The 19,281-nt window shown below is 48.1% G+C and overlaps 1 protein-coding gene across 1 annotated transcript in view; it reads left to right on the forward strand.

Annotated features, from left to right (window-relative positions):
* HLCS (holocarboxylase synthetase) overlaps nt 1–19,281 on the forward strand; it is a 202,131-nt gene that overhangs the window by 19,848 nt on the left and 163,002 nt on the right. Inside the window, exons 4-5 of the mRNA XM_044250939.1 lie at nt 962–1,908; nt 7,429–7,611. Coding sequence (XP_044106874.1) covers nt 962–1,908; nt 7,429–7,611 — 1,130 coding nt within the window. The remainder of the gene's footprint in view (nt 1–961; nt 1,909–7,428; nt 7,612–19,281) is intronic.

Consider the following 19,281-nt stretch of genomic DNA (forward strand, 5'->3'; position numbering starts at 1 on the left):
GGCTACATCTTTTTTTCAGGAAACATGCAAAATGTTCTTTCTTTCTTTCTTTCTTTTCTTTTTTTTTAATATTTTATTTATTTATTTGACAGAGAGAGATCACAAGCAGGCAGAGAGGCAGGCAGAGAGAGAGAGGAAGGGAAGCAGGCTCCCTACTGAGCAGAGAGCCTGATGTAGGGCTTGATCCCAGGACCCTGAGATCATGACCTGAGCCAAAGGCAGAGGCCTCAACCCACTGAGCCACCCAGGCGCCCCCAAAATATTCTTTTTTAATTAGACTTAAAAATTGAGTTTCTATGTCCTTGAAAGTTTTCATTTGTATCTTGAGCAAATGAGTGTTACCAGCTCCGGAAATCTTGTAACTCATTTAATCTCCCCATTTGGCATGTCTGTGTGCCCAATAAAATGTCAGGTGCATAGCAAGGGTCCATCAGTGTCTTTTGAATCGGTGATTGTAAACTTGTATTCAGGTCCTGAGATAGGATCCTGGGAAGACGCTTTCCCCTTTCCTGATCCTAAGAAGTGTCCCTCCCAAGAGTCCCTTCTGCGTGGGCTCTGCCTGGGTATGCTAGATGTGTGCCTTTTTTGTTTTTCAGTTTCCTTATAGGAGACTGACGGCCAAACATTCGATTCTGTAAGTAAGTAGGTAGTTCCCTCTCACATCTTCCACTTTGTTCGCCAGCGGGGAAGGGGATCTGGGGCTTCCTGATTCACAAGGGAAAGGTGTTGTGGAGATGTGCGATTTGGAATTTCACTCCGGGGAAGGTCGGGCGCACCCTCCCAGCAGGTGGGAGCAGTGCCGGGTTCTGGTTCCGACGGAGAGGTTCCAGTGGAGGCCGCAGACTTGTGGTGGGGATGCAGGTGGGCGCCGAGGGCGGGCTGCCCTGCAGCGGGTGTCACGGAGTGCGGAGAGCGCCGGCAGGTTTTGAACTGATGATGGTCTTTTCTGTTCGTGTTTTAGCGGTGCACCTGCAGGACTGTACTCTGAAGGCCCTTGAGGATCAGGCCTCAGACCAGCAAGCCCAGACCCTACAGCTGAATCCCAAACCTTCCACTGAGACTCAGCCTGAGTCCGAGGTTATGGCGCGCGTGGGTAGAGAAGACCCCAAGGTTCCTGGTGCAGAACCCACTCTGGGGGACGGGGGTGCCTCTGGCAGCGAGCCTGCTGGGGACCGTGACAGAGAGGTGGGCTCCGTCGAGCACTGTCCCCTCCACCTGTCTAGCTGCCACGAGTGTCTTGAGCTTGAGAACAGCACCATCGAATCTGTCAAGTTTGCATCTGCAGAGAACATTCCAGATCTTCCCTACGATCACAATGGCAGTTTGGAGGATGTTGCTGGTGACACCCGCCTGGAGAGAGAAGGGAGGAGAGTCAACGTCACGGGAAAGGCCCCCAACATTCTCTTCTACGTGGGCTCTGCCCCCCAGGAATCCCTAGGCAGGTTCCTGGAGATCCGGTCTGTTCTGGCTGACTGTGTGGACGCTGACAGCTATACACTCTACCGCCTGTCACGGGAAAGTGCTCTCAGAGACCCGTGGTCAGACAACTGTCTGTTGTTGGTCGTTGCCACCCGGGAGGCTATTCCCGAAGACCTCGCCCAGAAGTTCATGGCCTACCTTTCCCAGGGAGGGAAGGTGTTAGGCCTGTGTTCGTCCTTCGTGTTTGCTGGCTTCCAGGTGCTGAGGAAGAGCGTGCTCGAGGAAACAGTCCAGAACTTGGTTTTCTCCAAGGCTGACCAGACCCAAGTGAAGCTCAGTATCCTGAGCAGTGGCTACATTTATGAGGAAGGCCCCGGGGAGCGCCGCAGCCTGGGCAAGCTCCAGGGTCACCTGGAGAATGAAGACAAGGACAGGCTGATAGTGCAGGTGCCTTTCGGAGAACATGGAGGAGAAGCTGTCCTTTGCCAGGTACGGAGCTGGCATCGTGTGGGGATCTCTGGGGACCTGACAGCGAGTTTGCTCTTGAAGACCGAACACCAAAAGGGTTAAGAGTCTGTGCTCTGTGGGGCACTTTGGATCCCTGGCTGGGAGTTTTCGCTGATGCTGAATAGGTTTAGATGAGGGCTTTCCTGCCACATGAATATCCCATTTCACCAAAACACTCGGGATGGAGGAACAAAGCAGAAGGTGTCGTGGCTGATTAAGGGCTGCTGGTTAACCGAGAGTGAGAAAATTCTCTCATTTTGATCTATGCTGGTAATAAGCTTTCCAAAATGCATTAGTCTACTCTCTTATCTCAAAGCACACTGTGGTTGATATACTCGAACCTTTTAATTAATGTAGGGAGTGGAGAACACCTTGGGCTGGTGATTTTTGGTGCTAATAACCCTCACATTACAACCTTGTAGTCGATGGCGGGGGTTGTGTGCATGCCCACCAACTGTGCAGTAGTGAGTGTGGAAAACTTACCAAGTCCTAGTTCTTTCATGATTTTGTCAATCTTTAAGTGCCGAGAAAATTTCAGATAGGATATTGAAGCGGCTTAAATTTATGGCACATTAATACAACTGACCATTCAATAACATGGCTTTGAACCACGTGGGTCCACTTGTGCGGCATTTTTGGGTTAAATACGATATAGTACTGTGAATGTATTCTCTGTTCTGCATGGTTTTCTGAATAGTTTTCTGCAGCTTACTTTATTGTAAGAATAGAGTATATAATATGTATAATATACATAATGATTGATCATGTTATCAGTGAGGCTTCCGGTTAACACTAGGCTATTAGTAGTTAAGTTTTTGGAGAGTTGAAAGTTATATGTGGACTTTCCACTGCACAGAGAGGTCGGTGCCCCTCACCCCCACAGTTGTTCAAGGCTCAGCTCTATATAGGTAAGGAGAAAGTGGAAAGGGAAAGGAAGGGACAGGCTACCCCCCCCCCCAATCCTTTGGTTCATCTCCTGTTTTTTTGTCCCCACTTTCTTTTTCCCGTTCCTTTTTTTGTTTGTGAAGCCGGTGGGAGCAGGATAGACAGTTTCCAAATTCCTGATCATCGACTGCAAACTTTTTAATGCTTTAAGGTGGAAAGTTTTTTTTTTTTATTTTTTTAAAGATTTTTTTTTTTTTTTTTTATTTATTTGAGAGAGACAGTGAGAGAGAGCATGAGCGAGGAGAAGGTCAGAGAGCGAAGCAGACTCCCCATGGAGCTGGGAGCCTGATGTGGGACTCGATCCCGGGACTCTAGGATCACGCCCTGAGCCGAAGGCAGTCGTCCAACCAACTGCGCCACCCAGGCGTCCCTAAGGTGGAAAGTTTTTGTTAGAGTTAGATGAGCCCTTGTCCTTAAGGATTTGTTATCTACACAGAAAGTTAAGTAGATGTAGATATTTTACCCAAAGTAGTTCCCAGGATGAGTGTTAGAGATTTTATTTTATTATAGGGATTTTTTTTTTTTGAGTTGGAGAATAGTTTCCTTTTTTTGTTACTTATTTTCATTTCATATGCTGTCCTAGGAGCTAAGACTCTTGGCTTTTCTGACCAAACATTCTTCAGGGGGTCATAAATTTCTTCCTTTACTATCCCAAAGCCCATTCATTTGTTCTTAAGATAATGCTCAGGCAAAGATGCATATAATTAAGAAATCTGGACAGCAGGATAGATGAACGATACAAGCCAAGCAGGTTTCACGTAGGCCACAGAGCACATGAATCCATTTGGAGGCCTAATACATGTTCCTCTTATCATTTCTCTGCGAAGATGGTAACTATAGCAACCGTGCATTCTCAGAAAATCCACTTAAAAACCCGACTTCCTAGAGCTGTATTTCAGTTTTGAATAGTGACTTTTACCACCCCTGTGCGCAGACTTGTACTAGAAAATTGATTCGGCACCGCTGCAATCCATTTCTCTGAGTGACATGGCCACTGCACTTGCCGTACCATTTAAATTGACCCCGTTACCGTCATAAAATTTGATACTGCAGGCATTGGTCTAGAAAAAAAAAAAAAGGCAATACGATGCAGCTTCAAAAATGAGATTCAGAGGATTAGAATGTCGTTTTTGATTTTAAATGACTTCCAGTCTCTGTGTGACAGGGTCACTGCTTCTGGCTCAGACAATACCTCGCACCGGGAGCGGCCAGTGAATGTTCCCGTGGGCTGGTTAGTTTCCTCTTTCCCTGGTCAATTTCACAGTCTTCATCTCTAATAAATTGGGTAATGATGTAACCCGGTAAGAGGGGCAGAGCACTTCAAGGGCAAACCACAGCCGTGCGGTGGGCGGTGGTCTGGCGGCCAAGGAGCGGCATGGGCACGCCTTGACTGCCCGTCAGGAGGAGGAAGGACGTTCTCGTGTGCTTGCTGTGACGATTGCGTATGCAGGGGAGGTTTACGGCTGAAGGTTAATGCTGACATTGGATCATTGAATGGACCAGGACTTTGGCACAAGTTTGCCCACATGGACTTAAAAGTATTTATTTCCTCATTCCTGGCGCTGTTGACGTTTCAGGCGGATCCCGTTTTGTCATGGAGTCCTCCGGGCCATGCTCTGTAGGGTGTTAGTGGCCTGCTACCTACTAGATACTGCCCACAAGCAGCTAACCGCCTTCCACTCCCTCCATCTGTGATTGGAGACATTTTAGTTCAAAAGACCTTAACTTTACAAGAAGCCGAGGTGTAGAAATGGGCCCATCAGTATGGCAACAGTATTCTAGCTGGGGGATGAGGCATGTGTTGGGGCCCACGGAGGACCAGGAGTGCAAATCCTGAAGCAGACGCTGTCCGTCCTGTGAACTGAGGTATAGGGCAGGAGGAGGTCTCGCTGCTTCTGTTGTCAAAGCAGCAACTGTCCAAAGCCTGCAAAAGCCCTCCTCACACAATGCCAGTGGTTGTTCATTCATTCGTTCTTAATTTTTTTAAATTTTAAAATTTTTATTTTTTTAAGATTTTATTTATTTGACAGAGAGAGATCACAAGTAGGCAGAGAGGCAGGCAGAGAGAGAGAGAGAGAGAGAGAGAGAGAGGAGGAAGCAGGCTCCCCAGTGAGCAGAGAGCCCGACGCGGGTCTCCATCCCAGGACCCTGGGATCGTGACCTGAGCGGAAGGCGGAGGCTTTAACCCACTGAGCCACCCAGGAGCCCCTCTTAATTTTTTTTTTTTTAAAGATTTTATTTATTTGAGAAAGAGAGCGAGAGAGAACACAAGCAGGAGGGGCAGAGGGCGAGGGAGAAGCAGAGTCCCCCTGAGTAGGAAGCCTGACGTGGGGTTTGATCCCAGGACCCTGAGATCGTGCCCGGAGCTGAAGGTAGACACCTAACCCGCTGAGCCACCAGGCCCCCCGGTGGCTGTCCTTTCTCTTACCTCCTGGAGCTCTGGAGGTCTGCTTGTAGGGTGAGCCCTCCTTTTCCTCCTGGGCCTCGCTCATGTGCGACTGTGAGTTCCACATACCTCACTCCGGGTGCTTCTTGGATCTTCTGTGTTCACTCGGCCTGGGGTGCTCGTGTGCCATTCCTCACGCTCACGCCCTCTCCTCTGGGCCCAGATCCGGGAAGACCGTCACTCGTTTTATTTCTGCCACCTGTAAGGGGTCATCTCCAGGAGAACCACTGGCTTTGTCCGCTGGGGAGGAGAGGCCGCAGTTAGGGAGAGAACGAAGGGATGAAAGGGACTCGGATTCGGATGCCTTGAAGGATTTCTCTCCTCTGCCTGAGTCTCTCTCCACAGCTGTTTGGAGGACAGACTCACTCCTGCCCCTGGACGATAGGAGCAGCCCTCAGCTGGCCCGCCATAGCGTGAGACATGCTGGACCGTCTCTATGAACCTTTTCAGATTGGCATCAGCTTTGCACATTTGGACCATTTTGGACAGGACATTTGGACAGTGCTTTTGACTTGATTAAGTCTGTGGTGGGAATGGAGAGAGATTACACTGCCTGAAGGCTGACCTCTTGCTTTTTGTTTTCATCATGCTCCTGTAACATCAGGTCAGGAGCTCTGAGTTACAACAGGAATCCACAGCTCATCCCTGGCAAAAGCGAAATAAAATAAAGCCAACATGCTTAGGTTGCTCAGTATTCTGGCACCTTCCAAGGCTCTAATGGCCAGTTAAAATCTGATCTCAAGAGGACGAGAAGTTCTAGTCTGTTTCTTTATACCAAAGCACACACCACTGATTGGAAATTTCTAGCTGAAAGGAACTGGAAGTTCTAGCATGTTCCTTCAGAACAAGACAGACTGTTGATTGGTGGGGCTCTTTTATTATTGTTTTTTAAAAAGATTTTATTTATTAGAGAGAGAGAGAGAGAGAGCATGAGCAGGGGGAGGGGCAGAGGGATAAGCGGACTCCTGCTGAGAAGGGAGCCCGATGTGGGGCTCGGTCCCAGAAACCCTGAAATCAAGACCTGAGCCCAAGGCAGATGCTGAACTGACTGAGCCACCCAGGCGCCCCTAGATGGGGCTGTTCTAATTTTAAGTGGACCACAAAACCTGACCTAGATAAATGAAGTCCTGAATCTTAAATTCAATCCAGGTGAGGGAGGGTGGTGGGGCGGGCATTTCTGGGGTCCCTCAAACCCCACTTCTTCGATTTGAATGCCTGCAAACACGCTTACAAAGGTGAACGAGGTTCCTCTCCTTGGTATTGTTTCCACCACACGACTAACATGTAGGGGGCAAGTTTTCACATGACCCATCGCGCCTCCTGGAGTTCAAGAGCAACTTTATTATTATTATTATTTTTTAAAGATTTTATTTATTTATTTGACAGACTGAGATCACAAGTAGGCAGAGAGGCAGGCAGAGAGAGAGGAGGAAGCAGGGTCCCCACTGAGCAGAGAGCCCGATGTGGGGCTCCATCCCAGGACCCTGAGATCATGACCTGAGCTAAAGGCAGAGGCTTAACCCACTGAGCCATCCAGGCGCCTCTTCAGGAGTGACTTTAGTGGGCGTCTCAGCACAATCCTATTTCTAAGTTTTTTTTTTGTTTCTTTTTTTAACCTAATGCATCACTTATTTCTGGGGCACATGTCCGTGATTCATCAGTCTCCCACAATTCACAGCACTCACCGCAACACATACCCTCTCCAGGGTCCATCACCCAGCCACCCCACGCCTCCAGCACCCCTCAGTAAGCATTGAGAGTCTCTTACGGTTTGTGGTTGGTCAGCTAATCAAGGTAAGCAACTTGCTCAGGGTCCCCCGGCTGCTTAGTGGTACAAGTCGGAACCCAGACAGAGTCTGATTCCTCTCCAGGCTCATGTTCCAGCACCGCCTTTCCGCCCGGCCGCCCTGATTTCAGTCGGCTCCTTTGAATCTTTTTACTGCTTGTCTTGACTCTCCAAATGGTCAAGTTCAACGTTTACATACTGTTGATGATCAGAAGGATTTCTGCTGAGGTTTTCAGAAACACAGGTTAGGAGAAACGCTGTTTCTCCTAAGGTCGGCCGGTGTCCCCGATTCACGACTTAACAAATTGGTGTCTTTTTCCCTCAGGCGCACTTGGAACTGCCTCCCAGTTCTGCAGCGGTGCGAGCCCCGGAAGACTTTGATCTGCTCAAATCAAGCAATATCAGAAGATATGAAGTCCTTAGGGAGATCCTGACAACGCTCGGCCTAAACTGTGACATAAAACAAGTTCCTGCCTTAACACCTCTTTACTTGCTGCCTGTGGCCGAGGTGAGTGTCTGCTCCGGCGGAAGGGGACGCCTGGGTCGCCTCTCTTCCAAATGGTGTCCCTGTTGTTTCTCCGTGGTCTCGATTTTGATTTCTGTTTCTCTTTAGCCTTCAGGGTCGGGAACCATCTTAAAGATACCCAAGTATAACTGGTATTTTGGGGGTTTGTGTGCAAGGGAAGGAGAGAAGACTGTTGGAATTTAGAAGCTGTTCTATCTGAGAGGTCGCGGCCTATCCACTTTTGGGGGCAAAGGGTCACTCTTTCATGTATCAGGAGTGTGTTTGGAAACCACAGTTGATTCATTTGGGATTAAAGACCTTTGTTTTGATCCGGGTCTTTCTCAGGGAATGTTTGGATGGGAAAAATCCCAAGTTTCGTTTCATTCGTGCTGATGTCTGCCATCTTGTGGCAGAAGGGGCTCCGAGTTCCGTTCCTAGGGTTTAGTGGTGTCTAAAAGGAAAATGCCCGCGGAGCTGGGAAGGTATTCAGGAGTTTTCCTGGACTCTGTCTGCATTTGATGCCTGTGGTTGTTACCTGGTTTGGGCAGTTTGCCAGATTCTCTGGGGTGTCTCCTCCTGCTAACCCCTTTGCTTTGCCAAGCTGTCGGTTTCTTACTGATTGTGGCAAATTATTTGGAGGTCTTCTTTCTATCTCCCCTAATAGGGAAATTGGTGAATTTAGTGTGATATAACCCTGCAGTTTCAGCAAGTGCCTGATCATCGCAGTGAATTTAAACACCAGACGTACCTGCTTGCGCTTGAAAAGAACAAACTTGGGGCGCCTAGGTGGCTTAGTCTTAAAGCCTCTGCCTTCAGCTCAGGTCATGATCTCAGGGTCCTGGGATCGAGCCCCACATAGGGTTCTCTGCTCAGCAGGGAACCTGCTTCCCTTGTTCTCTCTCTGCCTGCCTCTCTTCCTACTTGTGATCTCTGTCCCTCAAATAAATAAGTAAAATCTTAAAAAAAAAAAATTAGGATACCTTATGGGATTGTATGAAGTTCACAAGAAATAATATGTGTGAAAGTTTGGTACTAATTATATTATTTAAAAGACAGTCCAATTATTAATATTACTAGATAATTGATAGGTTACATGTGTATAATATACCGAAAAAGTGCCTGATACCTAAAAAGATGCTGGGTAATGTTGTAAATTTTAAAAATGAATGATATTGTAACAGATGATTTTTTTTTTCATTTAGGAAGTATCCCTTTATTGCATTTTCATTATGGTTTTTAGTCAGTTTGCACTCTCATTTTATTTTCTTATTAAAATTTTTTTTTTCAAGTTTATCTATTTTAGTAATCTCTTCACCCAATGTGGGGCTCGAACTTACAACCCCCAAGATCAGGAATCCCATGTTCTTCTGACTGAGCCAGCCAGGTGCCCAGGATTCTTTTTAATGGGTGCTCTTGGGGATTCATGGTATGACTTTGGTTGTGCCCTTATCTCGGGACTCAGAACTCCACATCATCTGTCTCTATTTTTAATGTTCAGTTAATAGGAGGAAAAGCATCAGATCCGTCTTGTGACTTGTATTAAAATAAAGTGGGTCCTCAGAACTTCCCCTCCTATACATAGCCCCCCTGCCATCCTCCCACAGTGGAGGGATGGGGCAGAGCCTCGTGGTAAGGGTTACTGGTCCCAGGGGAGCTGTGACTGTTACTCTCCTACATCATCTCTCTCCTTCCTTTTCTGGTCTTAGAGGGCCGAGACTGGATATGTGAGGACAGGCCTGCTGTTCTGAGGTCCCGGAGCGAGACAGACCAGGCTGGCCCTTGGCAGTGCTCTAAGGTCTTTCCTGGGAGTTCCGACCACACTGGTCTTGGGACTCACCCCTCTGGATGTATCAGTGAGGAGGAAACCGTGTTCTCAAGGTTGAAACTCTAGGCATTTCTGTGGTTCTTTAGGGTGGGTATGACCTGAAACACCTAAGCGGAGGGTTTGCGTTGTGTGTCTGCTTATATTACTGTACCAGTAGATGCTTCCTAGTTTTGTCTGTTCCGTTCTTCAGACTGCCTGTGGGTGTGGGGATACATTTTCCCTAGTGATTGGCGACCCTCACTCACAAACCTTGGGAATGAAGTGTTGAATGAGATTAAAGCAAGTTATTTGTTCTATATGTGGACACACAGATGCCCCACACAGACTCCAAGCCTACCAGGTTCCTCTTTACATAATAACTTGGGGAAAGAGCAAGTTTCAGAAATGTTCTTTTCCCATTTTCGGATTTTCCCATTGGTCTGGTTGCTCTCGGATCTTTACTGCGGATTGCTTTTTCTCCCAACTGCTCTTCTCCAACTTCCTTTTCTCTTGGGGAGCCCGAGGCACCGAGGGTGTGAACGTGCGGTTGCTGTGTGTATCCTCCTTTCTTCATTTTATCGACTCCTGCTAGAAGACTTTGAATCTGCGGTTAAAGGAAATACAAGAATTCAGAGAGTTAGAGTATGTTTTCCTGAAATATACTTATCATGCAATGAATGTGAAGGTAGACCGAGCCCCCCCTCGATGGCCTTTCTGGAGGCAGCTGCATAATTCCTCGGGATCGTCTCCTTACGCCGACCTGGAGACATCTGGGAGCATCTTCTAGCCCTTCATTGTGCGGGTGGCTCAGCGTTTGCAGAGCGTTTGGGATGACAGACTGGGAAGAGAGCTGGGTGGTACGTTCTGTTTAGTTTTCTTTCCTGCAGCCTTCCTACTAGATCTCATGGATCTGCCTGGAATTAAGGCACGTGGAGAGGATGTTGGCCTCCTGGCATCTGTACCCCACGGCCCATCCTTAGATCTGTCCCCTACTGGCCCGGCAGTTTCCATGCCTGCGCTGGCTCAGGCTTTGGAACCCACTCTGTGCTGTTGGGAATCGACCGCCTCTCACCGCACGGTGTCGCTGCAGAGCTAGGCTGCCCGGGGATCAGATACCCCTGGACTGAAAGCCCTTCGGAGACTTTTTTTCCCTCTGCACCAGCTCCGCATATTCCGCTGTATTGGTGGCACTTTCTTATGGGTCTGCAGGAATTCTTTCAGCGCCACAGTTAATAGTCATCCGTCCTCAGGCATCTTGCTGTGTCCTAGCACCGTTCGAGGATGGAACGTGAAAGAACACAGTAAACACGTGAGTGACCCAAGTTGTTTCGCTGCCTACCAGCAGTGTTTGCAGAGCTCGCTGCTGAGGCCCTCGCTCTTGTAGTGCAAAGTACAGAAGATTTACGAGGTACCTGGGAGCTTCCCCGTTACTGCCATACAAATGGAAAACAGTAAGATGGTGATCGAGGTAGGAAAAAGCCCTCCCCCAAAGCACAGTCCACTCTCTGCGTATGTTGGGGGTGTGTTCTGAGACCTTTCCCTGCACCCACACGCCCCAGCAGCATGTGATTTCCCTTGTAAAATCCAGTCACGTGTGGCCTCATTCGCGTCCCCATGCACGACACCACGGGGAAGCAGGGCTCTGCTGAGGCCCGCCCCTGGGGGACCAGGGACTTCCCTTTTAACCAAAACTCCCAGGGGCAGGATTGAAATTCAGGTCTCAGCAAAATTAGCTCTGTCAGAGCAAACAAAACCCACCCGTGGACACCACAGACGTGTCTATAGAAAAGGGACTGGAGGGAAATCCAGATTCTGGGGTATATTTCTGGATGGTGGGTTCGGGGTGGTGATACTAAACTTCTGTATTTTCTTTTCTTTCTTTTCTTTTTTTTTTTTTTTAAAGATTTTATTTATTTATTTGACAGACAGAGATCACAAGTAGGCAGAGAGACAGGCAGAGTGAGAGGGGGAGGCAGGCTCCCAGCTGAGCAGAGAGCCCAATGCGGGGCTTGATCCCAGGACCCTGGGATCATGACCTGAGCTGAAGGCAGAGGCTTAACACACTGAGCTACCCAGGTGCCCCTAAACTTCTGTATTTTCTAAATTTTCTGTAATGTACATGTATCGTTTTTGTAACGTACATGTATCATTTTTGTAACGAGCAAAACCACTTATTCAAAATGCACACGGAGTACTCTTACTGGACTCTGAAGGCATCCCAGAAACAGTCACAGCTTGAGTGTTAAGAAGCAAGGATTTAAAAAAAAAAAAGGATGTGTGTAGGTATTGATAGTTTATTTAATATTTGGCATCTATTAATTACTCTAACGGCGTTAGCTTTGTTAGTAACGACCTAACTCTAGTGGACGGCCAGTGACGGCTACACTCCTGGGTTTAATCGCGGCTCTCTTTCCTGTGTGGGTGCCCCGGGGGCCGCAGCACTGAATTCACACCTGTGGGCGGAAGGTGCTTCTGGGGGTCCTGGGGGTCCCTGATGGAAGCTTGTCATTGAGTGTCCCCACCCCTGCTGGGATGTTCCTTCAAGGAACCCCTTTCACTGTTTCTCAGAGAAGACCGCAGCTGTGCTGACGTCTACACAGGGAGCCCTCTAAAACAGATTAACTTCCTTCCTGGAGGTGAGACCAGAGTGAGAGGCTCACAGGACACATGGCTGACCCCAGATTTCTGGGCGGCCACCACACTGACCTCCTGCCACCGGTGTTGCCGCTGGTGCTGCGGGAAGGTAGCAGGAATACACCTTCCTGTAGGGGACCCGTGTGTGTGTGTGTGTGTGTGTGTGTGTGTGTGAGACCCCCAACTGGATAGAAAAACACAGCTCATTCCCTTGCAGCACCTGAAGTCCCATGGAAAAACTGGCCCTCTTATTTCCATTTCTTTGGGCTCTGTTTCCATTTTTGTCTCTGCCGGGCGAGGCTGTGCATGAGCCTGGAGGGTTTGCACTTGGAGGGGCAGCTGGTTGATGGGGACAAGCCAGGATGGGATCTCAGAAGGTCCCTTTCGATCCTGCAGGCTGACCCCGGGGAGAGGAGAGAGCATGGGACTGCACACAGCCTGCCTGGCACGTTCCCTTACCCTGGGACACCACCGCTTGGGGTCTGGGGCTTTCTGTAATGACAAAGCTGCCATTCTTTTAGGCGTTCCTTATGGCTGGTAGCTGATGGTCCGGAGGCATCCGGAGGCAGGCAGGATGTTGGCAGGAGTCCTGCCCGAGAGAGGGTATGCGGTTCCTATGCCTCCAGGTGGAGATATAACCATAACAAGAAGGGACAACTGGGGTTCTTTTTAAAGCAGCCATGCAGAGATTGTCATGTTGTGTGTACGTGTGTAATTTCGCTAGTGTGGGTGTTGTGGGATGGGTCCTCTACGCTTTAAAAGAAAAACTAGTATCGGGGTGTCTGGGTGGCTCAGTGGTTAAGCCGCTGCCTTCGGCTCAGGTCATGATCTCAGGGTCCTGGGATTGAGCCCCGCATCAGGCTCTCTGCTCAACGGGGAGCCTGCTTCCTCCTCTTTCTCTGCCTGCCTCTCTGCCTGCTTGTGATCTCTCTCTCTCTCTCTGTCAAATGGATAAATAAAATCTTTAAAAAAAAAGAAAAGAAAAGAAAAGAAAAACTAGTATCACATTTCATTTGGATTCAGCCCCAGATCATTTGCCGTGGAATGCCCCTCCCCCACCCAGAAGGCAGGTAGGAGTCGTTCCGGTATCTGTAAATGTATTAAAATTTCCGAGTGCGGTCCCTTCCATCCTGAGGGTTGCTTTTCTGATGCTGGTTGCTTTAGGAAGAAACCGAGACTAAATCATACCACAGGGTCCTTATTCCTCCTCCTTTAACTGATCTCGTTTAGCAAACATCTGAGGGCCTACCGTGCTTGAGACCTTTCTGTGGAAGTTTCTGGAAAACAGCCACTTTCCCATCTCGTGGCACGCGGTGTAGGTAACCAGGTGCCTCCCCAGGTGTCTACAGCCTCGTCTGGCTCTCACAGTGGCCCTGACAGGTGGGAAGCCAGGGCAGGGGTCCTCACCCCTTGGGAGAGCAAGCCGGGCTGTGGAGCAGGGAAGCATCTCATGTATTTTTCGGAGTTCATTAAAATTCTCTAATTTAAAAGAAAACAAAACTTGCTTTTCGTGTCTTAGCGTAGTATTTGGCACGGCACGCTCCCTCCCTCTGCCTTTCATCTTAGTTCTGAATCTCAAATAAGTGCGGTGAGATGGAAACTTCTAGTGTTACTTTAGCACACAGCTTAGAAAATAATTTTTCGAGATCCAAATTAGAGAGAAACTCAGAATTCCAGGTGCGCCCTGAATGGCGTCTGACATGTGGCTGACGGTGGTGGGAGAGCTATTTTATAATACGGCCCGAGCTAGAGAGCAGCTGGCAGATTAAAGCCAACATTTAAAAGCTTTTATAGCTATGAATGTTTAGGAGTCTTTCATACACCTTTCTCTCCTTTCTTTCTTCCTTCGCCTAAACTGGAAATGTTTTGTTTCTGTTAACCGACTTCCTGTTGTGGAACATAATACCTGTGGCAAAGGTGACATGGATGGGTTTTGACACTGACATGCAGAAGAGAGAATACGTGGGGTGTTTTCCTTAGCTGCCTTTCTGTTTAAGTCTGTCTTTCTCCGGGGGAGGCTTTTAAACAGCTACGGTAGAGACCAACTGGTTATTTGCGTGTTATTTTCACAAGCGTGTTTCCAGGAGACTCCTGCAGAGTAAATGTGTCTGGGCCGCAGCCCAGGCAGGGACCGACAAGGTGCTCGTGGGAGAGACCGGTGGGCGCAGCTCTGGGTGTTTTCCACTCGGAGTGGGTGCTGTTCCAGTTCGGGTCTCCCCAGCTGGCCTGGGAAAGAGGGGCAGGCGAGAGGGAGTGTCTCTCCCTGCCGTTTCCTTTGCGGGGGGTAGCACCCTATCTAGGAAGGGCCCTTTTATTTCCTCAGACTATTTATATCCACTGCTTATGCAGTCACGGATCCGTGGATGGGAAACAGGCCCTTTTGGAATAAAAAGTCCTCCAAGACCAAATGCTTTCTGTCTCCTACACCAGCTCCCCTAATAGCTGCCATGTGTGAGCGGGTACAGATTATGGCCTTGCCTCCCGGGGAAGCCGATTGAAGCTGTCTCTAGGAGTCTTGCAATGTTCTTAGGGGCAGATTTTTGTCTCCCAGGCCTAAAAAGTGCATCCCAGGGAATGAGCCCATGCTGGCCCCGGGCTGGAGGGCACGGCCACGGGGCCCGCTGGAGCTCAGGTGCGGAGCTGTGGGGCCCGTGGTGGCTGCCGTGGCACTGGGCACCGAGACCCGAGCACCGTCCATAACCCTCCTGCAGTTTTCGGGCGTGGGAATGACAGGCGGGGAGCACATTCTGTTGCCATTCATGCTCCGAATTCGGGAATGTCGCTCCAGGAATTGTGCTGTCTTGAAAAAACGTTGATCACGTTCTGGGGTTTCAAAACCGGGATTTGTGGCCCTGGAGGGTGTGTGATCTCGTTTCCCCTGCCTGAGCGGGTAGAGACAAGCCGGGTGCCAGGGTGGTGGTGGGGGTCCTGGGCCTCCGCAGGGAGACTGGCTGGGGCCGTCCAGGCGAAGATCTCTCGGGCTTCCTTGCGAAAGCGGGCCAGCTCGGCAGCAGGAAAACTCGGCTAAGGTTAGTCTGTCTGTCTGTCTCCTGTTCTCGGAGATAAGAGAATGCTGTAATCACGCTCCGTGTGTTCTCCGTCTGGCTCCCCGTAGCTGCCTACAAGTGGGTGCGTTTCTCCCGCTGCTGCTGTGCCGAGGTTAGCCACACGCAGCCTTCCAGATACTGGATGTTTCTAGAAAAACTCTCTATTACCCTCCTGCTTGTGTTCTATTTTTCTTTCTTAAAACATTTTCTGGCTTTGGTTTAATTATATCATCAGTGGAAGCACTGGAGTATAGACTGTAATTTTGGTTCTTACTGCTTGTTGGAGATCCTGGCCCTCATAAAGAATTCTAGAGGTCAGACCCCATTGGGTGACTTGAGGAATGTGGCTTTGAATGAGAACATTCTAGCCTTTAGAATATTTGTTTCGATGGATATTTTTTAGTGGTATTTGAGTCTTTACAATTTTAACATGTGAATTAACCTATAACTAAATTATAAATGAATGAATAAATTGAATATGTGCATATATTCCTGTGTTTGCCTTAACTAAAACTTCTAGAAAATGCTAGAAGATTGCTGAAATAGAACCTTCCTATGCAGAGAGGTCTTTTTCCCGAGGATGCGAAAAGAGCTAGGTGAAAATATCTATAGATTCCTGCTAAGAAGGAAACGTACTTTCCCATTGGCACACGGAGATGGACAACATAATCTGGTGCTCTGGGTGTAAGTTCTCGCGTGTGTCTCCTGTGCTTGTGTCTGGGTGTGGGGAGATAGGGCTTCTGGGTAAAGAGAAGGATTGTGTTGGCACTCGGCTCTCATACCTCCAAGGTTTAAATTCAGATTCTAAATGGAATCTCTCGCAAAGGCGGACTGGTACCGGGTGAGGCATTTCTGTGCCCTGAACTATGGAAACGTGTAGTTTAAACCCAGTTGCCTCCCGTAGGCGAAGTAAAATTTGGCAATGAAAAGGAAAATTAGAAGTGGGTATTCTTCTAAGAAAACTTGTAAAGTTTCCCTTTTCTAACGCCATAGGAAAGGATTTGACAAGTTGTTTTCTTGTCTTTGAGGAGAAACAGATCCTCCACACGGCCGTTTATTAGTCAGTAATTGGATGATGGCACCACTTACCCGCCTCCCTGTTTTTATTCTCAGTAAATAAGGAAATAGGGGTTTTAAAAGAAACACCAAATTGTGGTTCCATAAATTAAAAAATGATGCTCTTTTTTTTTTTTTTTTTAAAGATTTTATTTATTTGAGAGAAGGAGCATGTGAACGTGCCAGGAGAGGAGCAGAGGCAGAGGGAGAAGGAGAAGCAGGCTTCCCACTGAGCAGGGAGCCCCACACGGGCCCATCCCAGGGGGACTCTGAGATCGTGACCTGAGCCGAAAGCAGAAGCAGCTGAACCACCCAGGCGCCCCGATGCTCTGTATTTTTGAGGGATCTTTCTGCCTTAGAATTGTCTAGATTGGTGCTTTCTGCAGGCATGAAGATTGAAGTTTTTCCTCTGGCTTTTTTAGTCTGTGAAGTGTCTTAAAAGTCCAAGGTCTGTGATTTTGAAGCGTCTCCTCTTTTGCATGTATTTTGTTTCGGTGACGGGATTACACGTGCTGTCTCAGATTGGGCCAACGAGTTTATCCCCGAGGCGGCTTTTTAAAGGACAGCCCAGTGTCAGCAGGTTCTCAGGACCAAATCTTCTCTGTTGTGTTATGGGAGGGCAGATGAGATGACCTTTCACATTCTTTCCAGAACCCCGTATTGATGCTGGGCCCAGCAAAACAATCAGATGCAAAACAAACAAACAAACCCCCAAACAAACAAACAAACAAAACTTTTAAATAGTTCCTTTGGATGCATTTTTTGGTAAGAATTTGTGGTTATTACCATTTTCATCTTTCATCTTTATTCAGTCTGAAATCATCGGTAGGTGCCTTTGCACAGCTAATTTAAGTGAAAGACTGTCTTGCACTCTGCTTTATTTTATTTACTTCAGGTTCTTTCGCAGATTGGTTTTGCTGTTAAGAATTATCAACGCAGTGCCTAGGAGCCTCAAATTTACAACCAAGTTACAGTCTCAAAATCTGTGCGCTGAATTGGCTGTTTTAAAAATGGGGTGATTTGTGTCCGTGGGGTTTCCTTACCAGCCCGCGTATGTTCTCACGCCCTCAGTACAGTTCATTGCTATCTTGTGATGCTGTCCCTGTCCGAAACTGGCCTATTGGATCCCAAACGCACTGGGAGCACACAGGACGTCTCTTTCCACCTCTCCAGGCTTTGGCTCAGCATGCAACAGCTCTGTTTCAGACGTCCCTGAAACGGTCCTGTCAGACACCTTGTAATAACTGTGCCACATGTGTGTCCTTACAGGGGATCCGTGCATTTGTGTTGGGAGATTAATACTTTCCTCATATTTAAGAAAAAAAATTTTTTTTTTCTTTTTCGTAGTAACTGTTGGACTGTACCCACACGTCAAAGGAAACATTTTGCAGAAAATTTCAAATTAAAAAAAAAAGTTAAAAAAAAAAGAGAAAGATAAGAAAATTTCAAATGTGCAGAAGTCAACAGAAAATGTAGTGAACTCATGAACACAATCATTCTGCTTCACCGATTTCTGTTCTGGCCAGTTTTACTTCGTCTCCTCCTGCTCACTCCTTCTCCATATTATTTTGAAGCAAATCCTACTTCTATGAGACCTTTCTCCTGTACATATTTTAGCATGTGTTTCTAAAAGACAAGAGTTCTGTTTGAAGTCCTAACTGGCAAGGGGGCGCCTGGGTGGCTCAGTGGGTTAAAGTCCTAACTGGCATACCGCCCATACGCCTAGAATAAATCCGTTCCTTCGTGTAATCTTGTTGCCAGCTGGCGCTCCGTTTTCGGAGGAGACGTCTTTAAAGACGGGCCGTGTTGTCCGTGCAGTGTGTAGTGGCACGTTTGTTCGCTTACACGACAGATGCAAGAAGGAAGCGACTCGGTACAAGCCTGTGTAACTTTTGGGGGGAAGTGATTTAGAAAGTAGATTTCTGTGTCGCTTGAAATGCCATTTTTTAGCCCTCGTTATGAGGCTGTTCTGAAAACAGCAGCCAACAGTCATTTGCAGTGGCGGGCAACACAGCCATGCCTACCAGTACGGCCGATGTGTCTGGCGCCCGCGCGCTCCGAGCTGGGCAGGGGTTTCTCTCTGTCTCCCTTCCGCACGAGAAGCCCTGGTTTCTTCGGCGGGGACGGCATGGATTGTTCCTCCGTCTGCTCTCAGTTCAGGTTGATGTTTGGCCTTTGACCCAGCCACTTTCTTACAATAAACAGTTTGTTGATGAGAGCAGCTGCCCACCAGATTGTTTCCAGATTGTTCTCTGCTGGCTGAGGACAGAGTGCACCTTACGAAGAAGTGGGCTCAGAGCTTGTGGCTTCCCCTTCTTACAGGGTCTCCCCCTCTGAAGCTCACCGTCAGCCCAAGAACATTCTCCAAGCTGCATTCAGTAAAACGGTGAATCCGCAGCGCGAGAAATCGGGCTTCCCTTACAATCTTGCCTATTTTATTTTATTCTTTGAAGGACTGATAGCATTTTCTAGAAGTTTCTGCCACACGGAGCAATTCCTTGGATTCCCGTAAGAATTCCCAGTCTTCGGTGTGTGGAAATTAGGGTGATGCTGTGTCAGGAAGCAGACAGGACACGCTTTACTTTCCATAGGAGTCTGCGCTCCTTGACTGTGGACAGATTTTCTACATGATTAAAGAATGAGGTTAACTTTCAAACCAAGGTCAGTATTACCTGCCTGGTATTATTACCTTGCCCTTTCAAAATGAATTCTCATTTTTTTTTTCTACCTTTGAAAGATAGTACCACTTTTTTTTTTTTTTTAGTGCAAGTGACCAGTAACCTAATGACTTGGTGATTTATGTGACCCAAAGGTGCACCGTAGTTTGAATTTTTGCTGCTTCCCTAATCACCCCCCAGCCGTTACCTGGAGTGGACTGTCTGCTTGCCGCAACCTTCATTAAGGCAAGGTCGGAGCTTTCAAGCTTCAGAGCCAACACTGTTCACTAAACTGGCCACCAGGGGCTGCTGTCAGAATGGTGAGTCTGAGCTCACCTCCCCAGAGGCAAGTTTACTTTCTCTACAACCAGTAAATTTTGTTAAGCTACCAATCCTGGTTGCAAACCTCAGGTCTCACGACGTAGCCTCCAGTCACCAAGCATGCTTACAGCTGTATCCCTTCCAGCCAGGTATT

Source organism: Neovison vison, chromosome 6 (assembly GCF_020171115.1).
Source record: "Neovison vison isolate M4711 chromosome 6, ASM_NN_V1, whole genome shotgun sequence".
NCBI classification, from domain to species: domain Eukaryota; kingdom Metazoa; phylum Chordata; class Mammalia; order Carnivora; family Mustelidae; genus Neogale; species Neogale vison.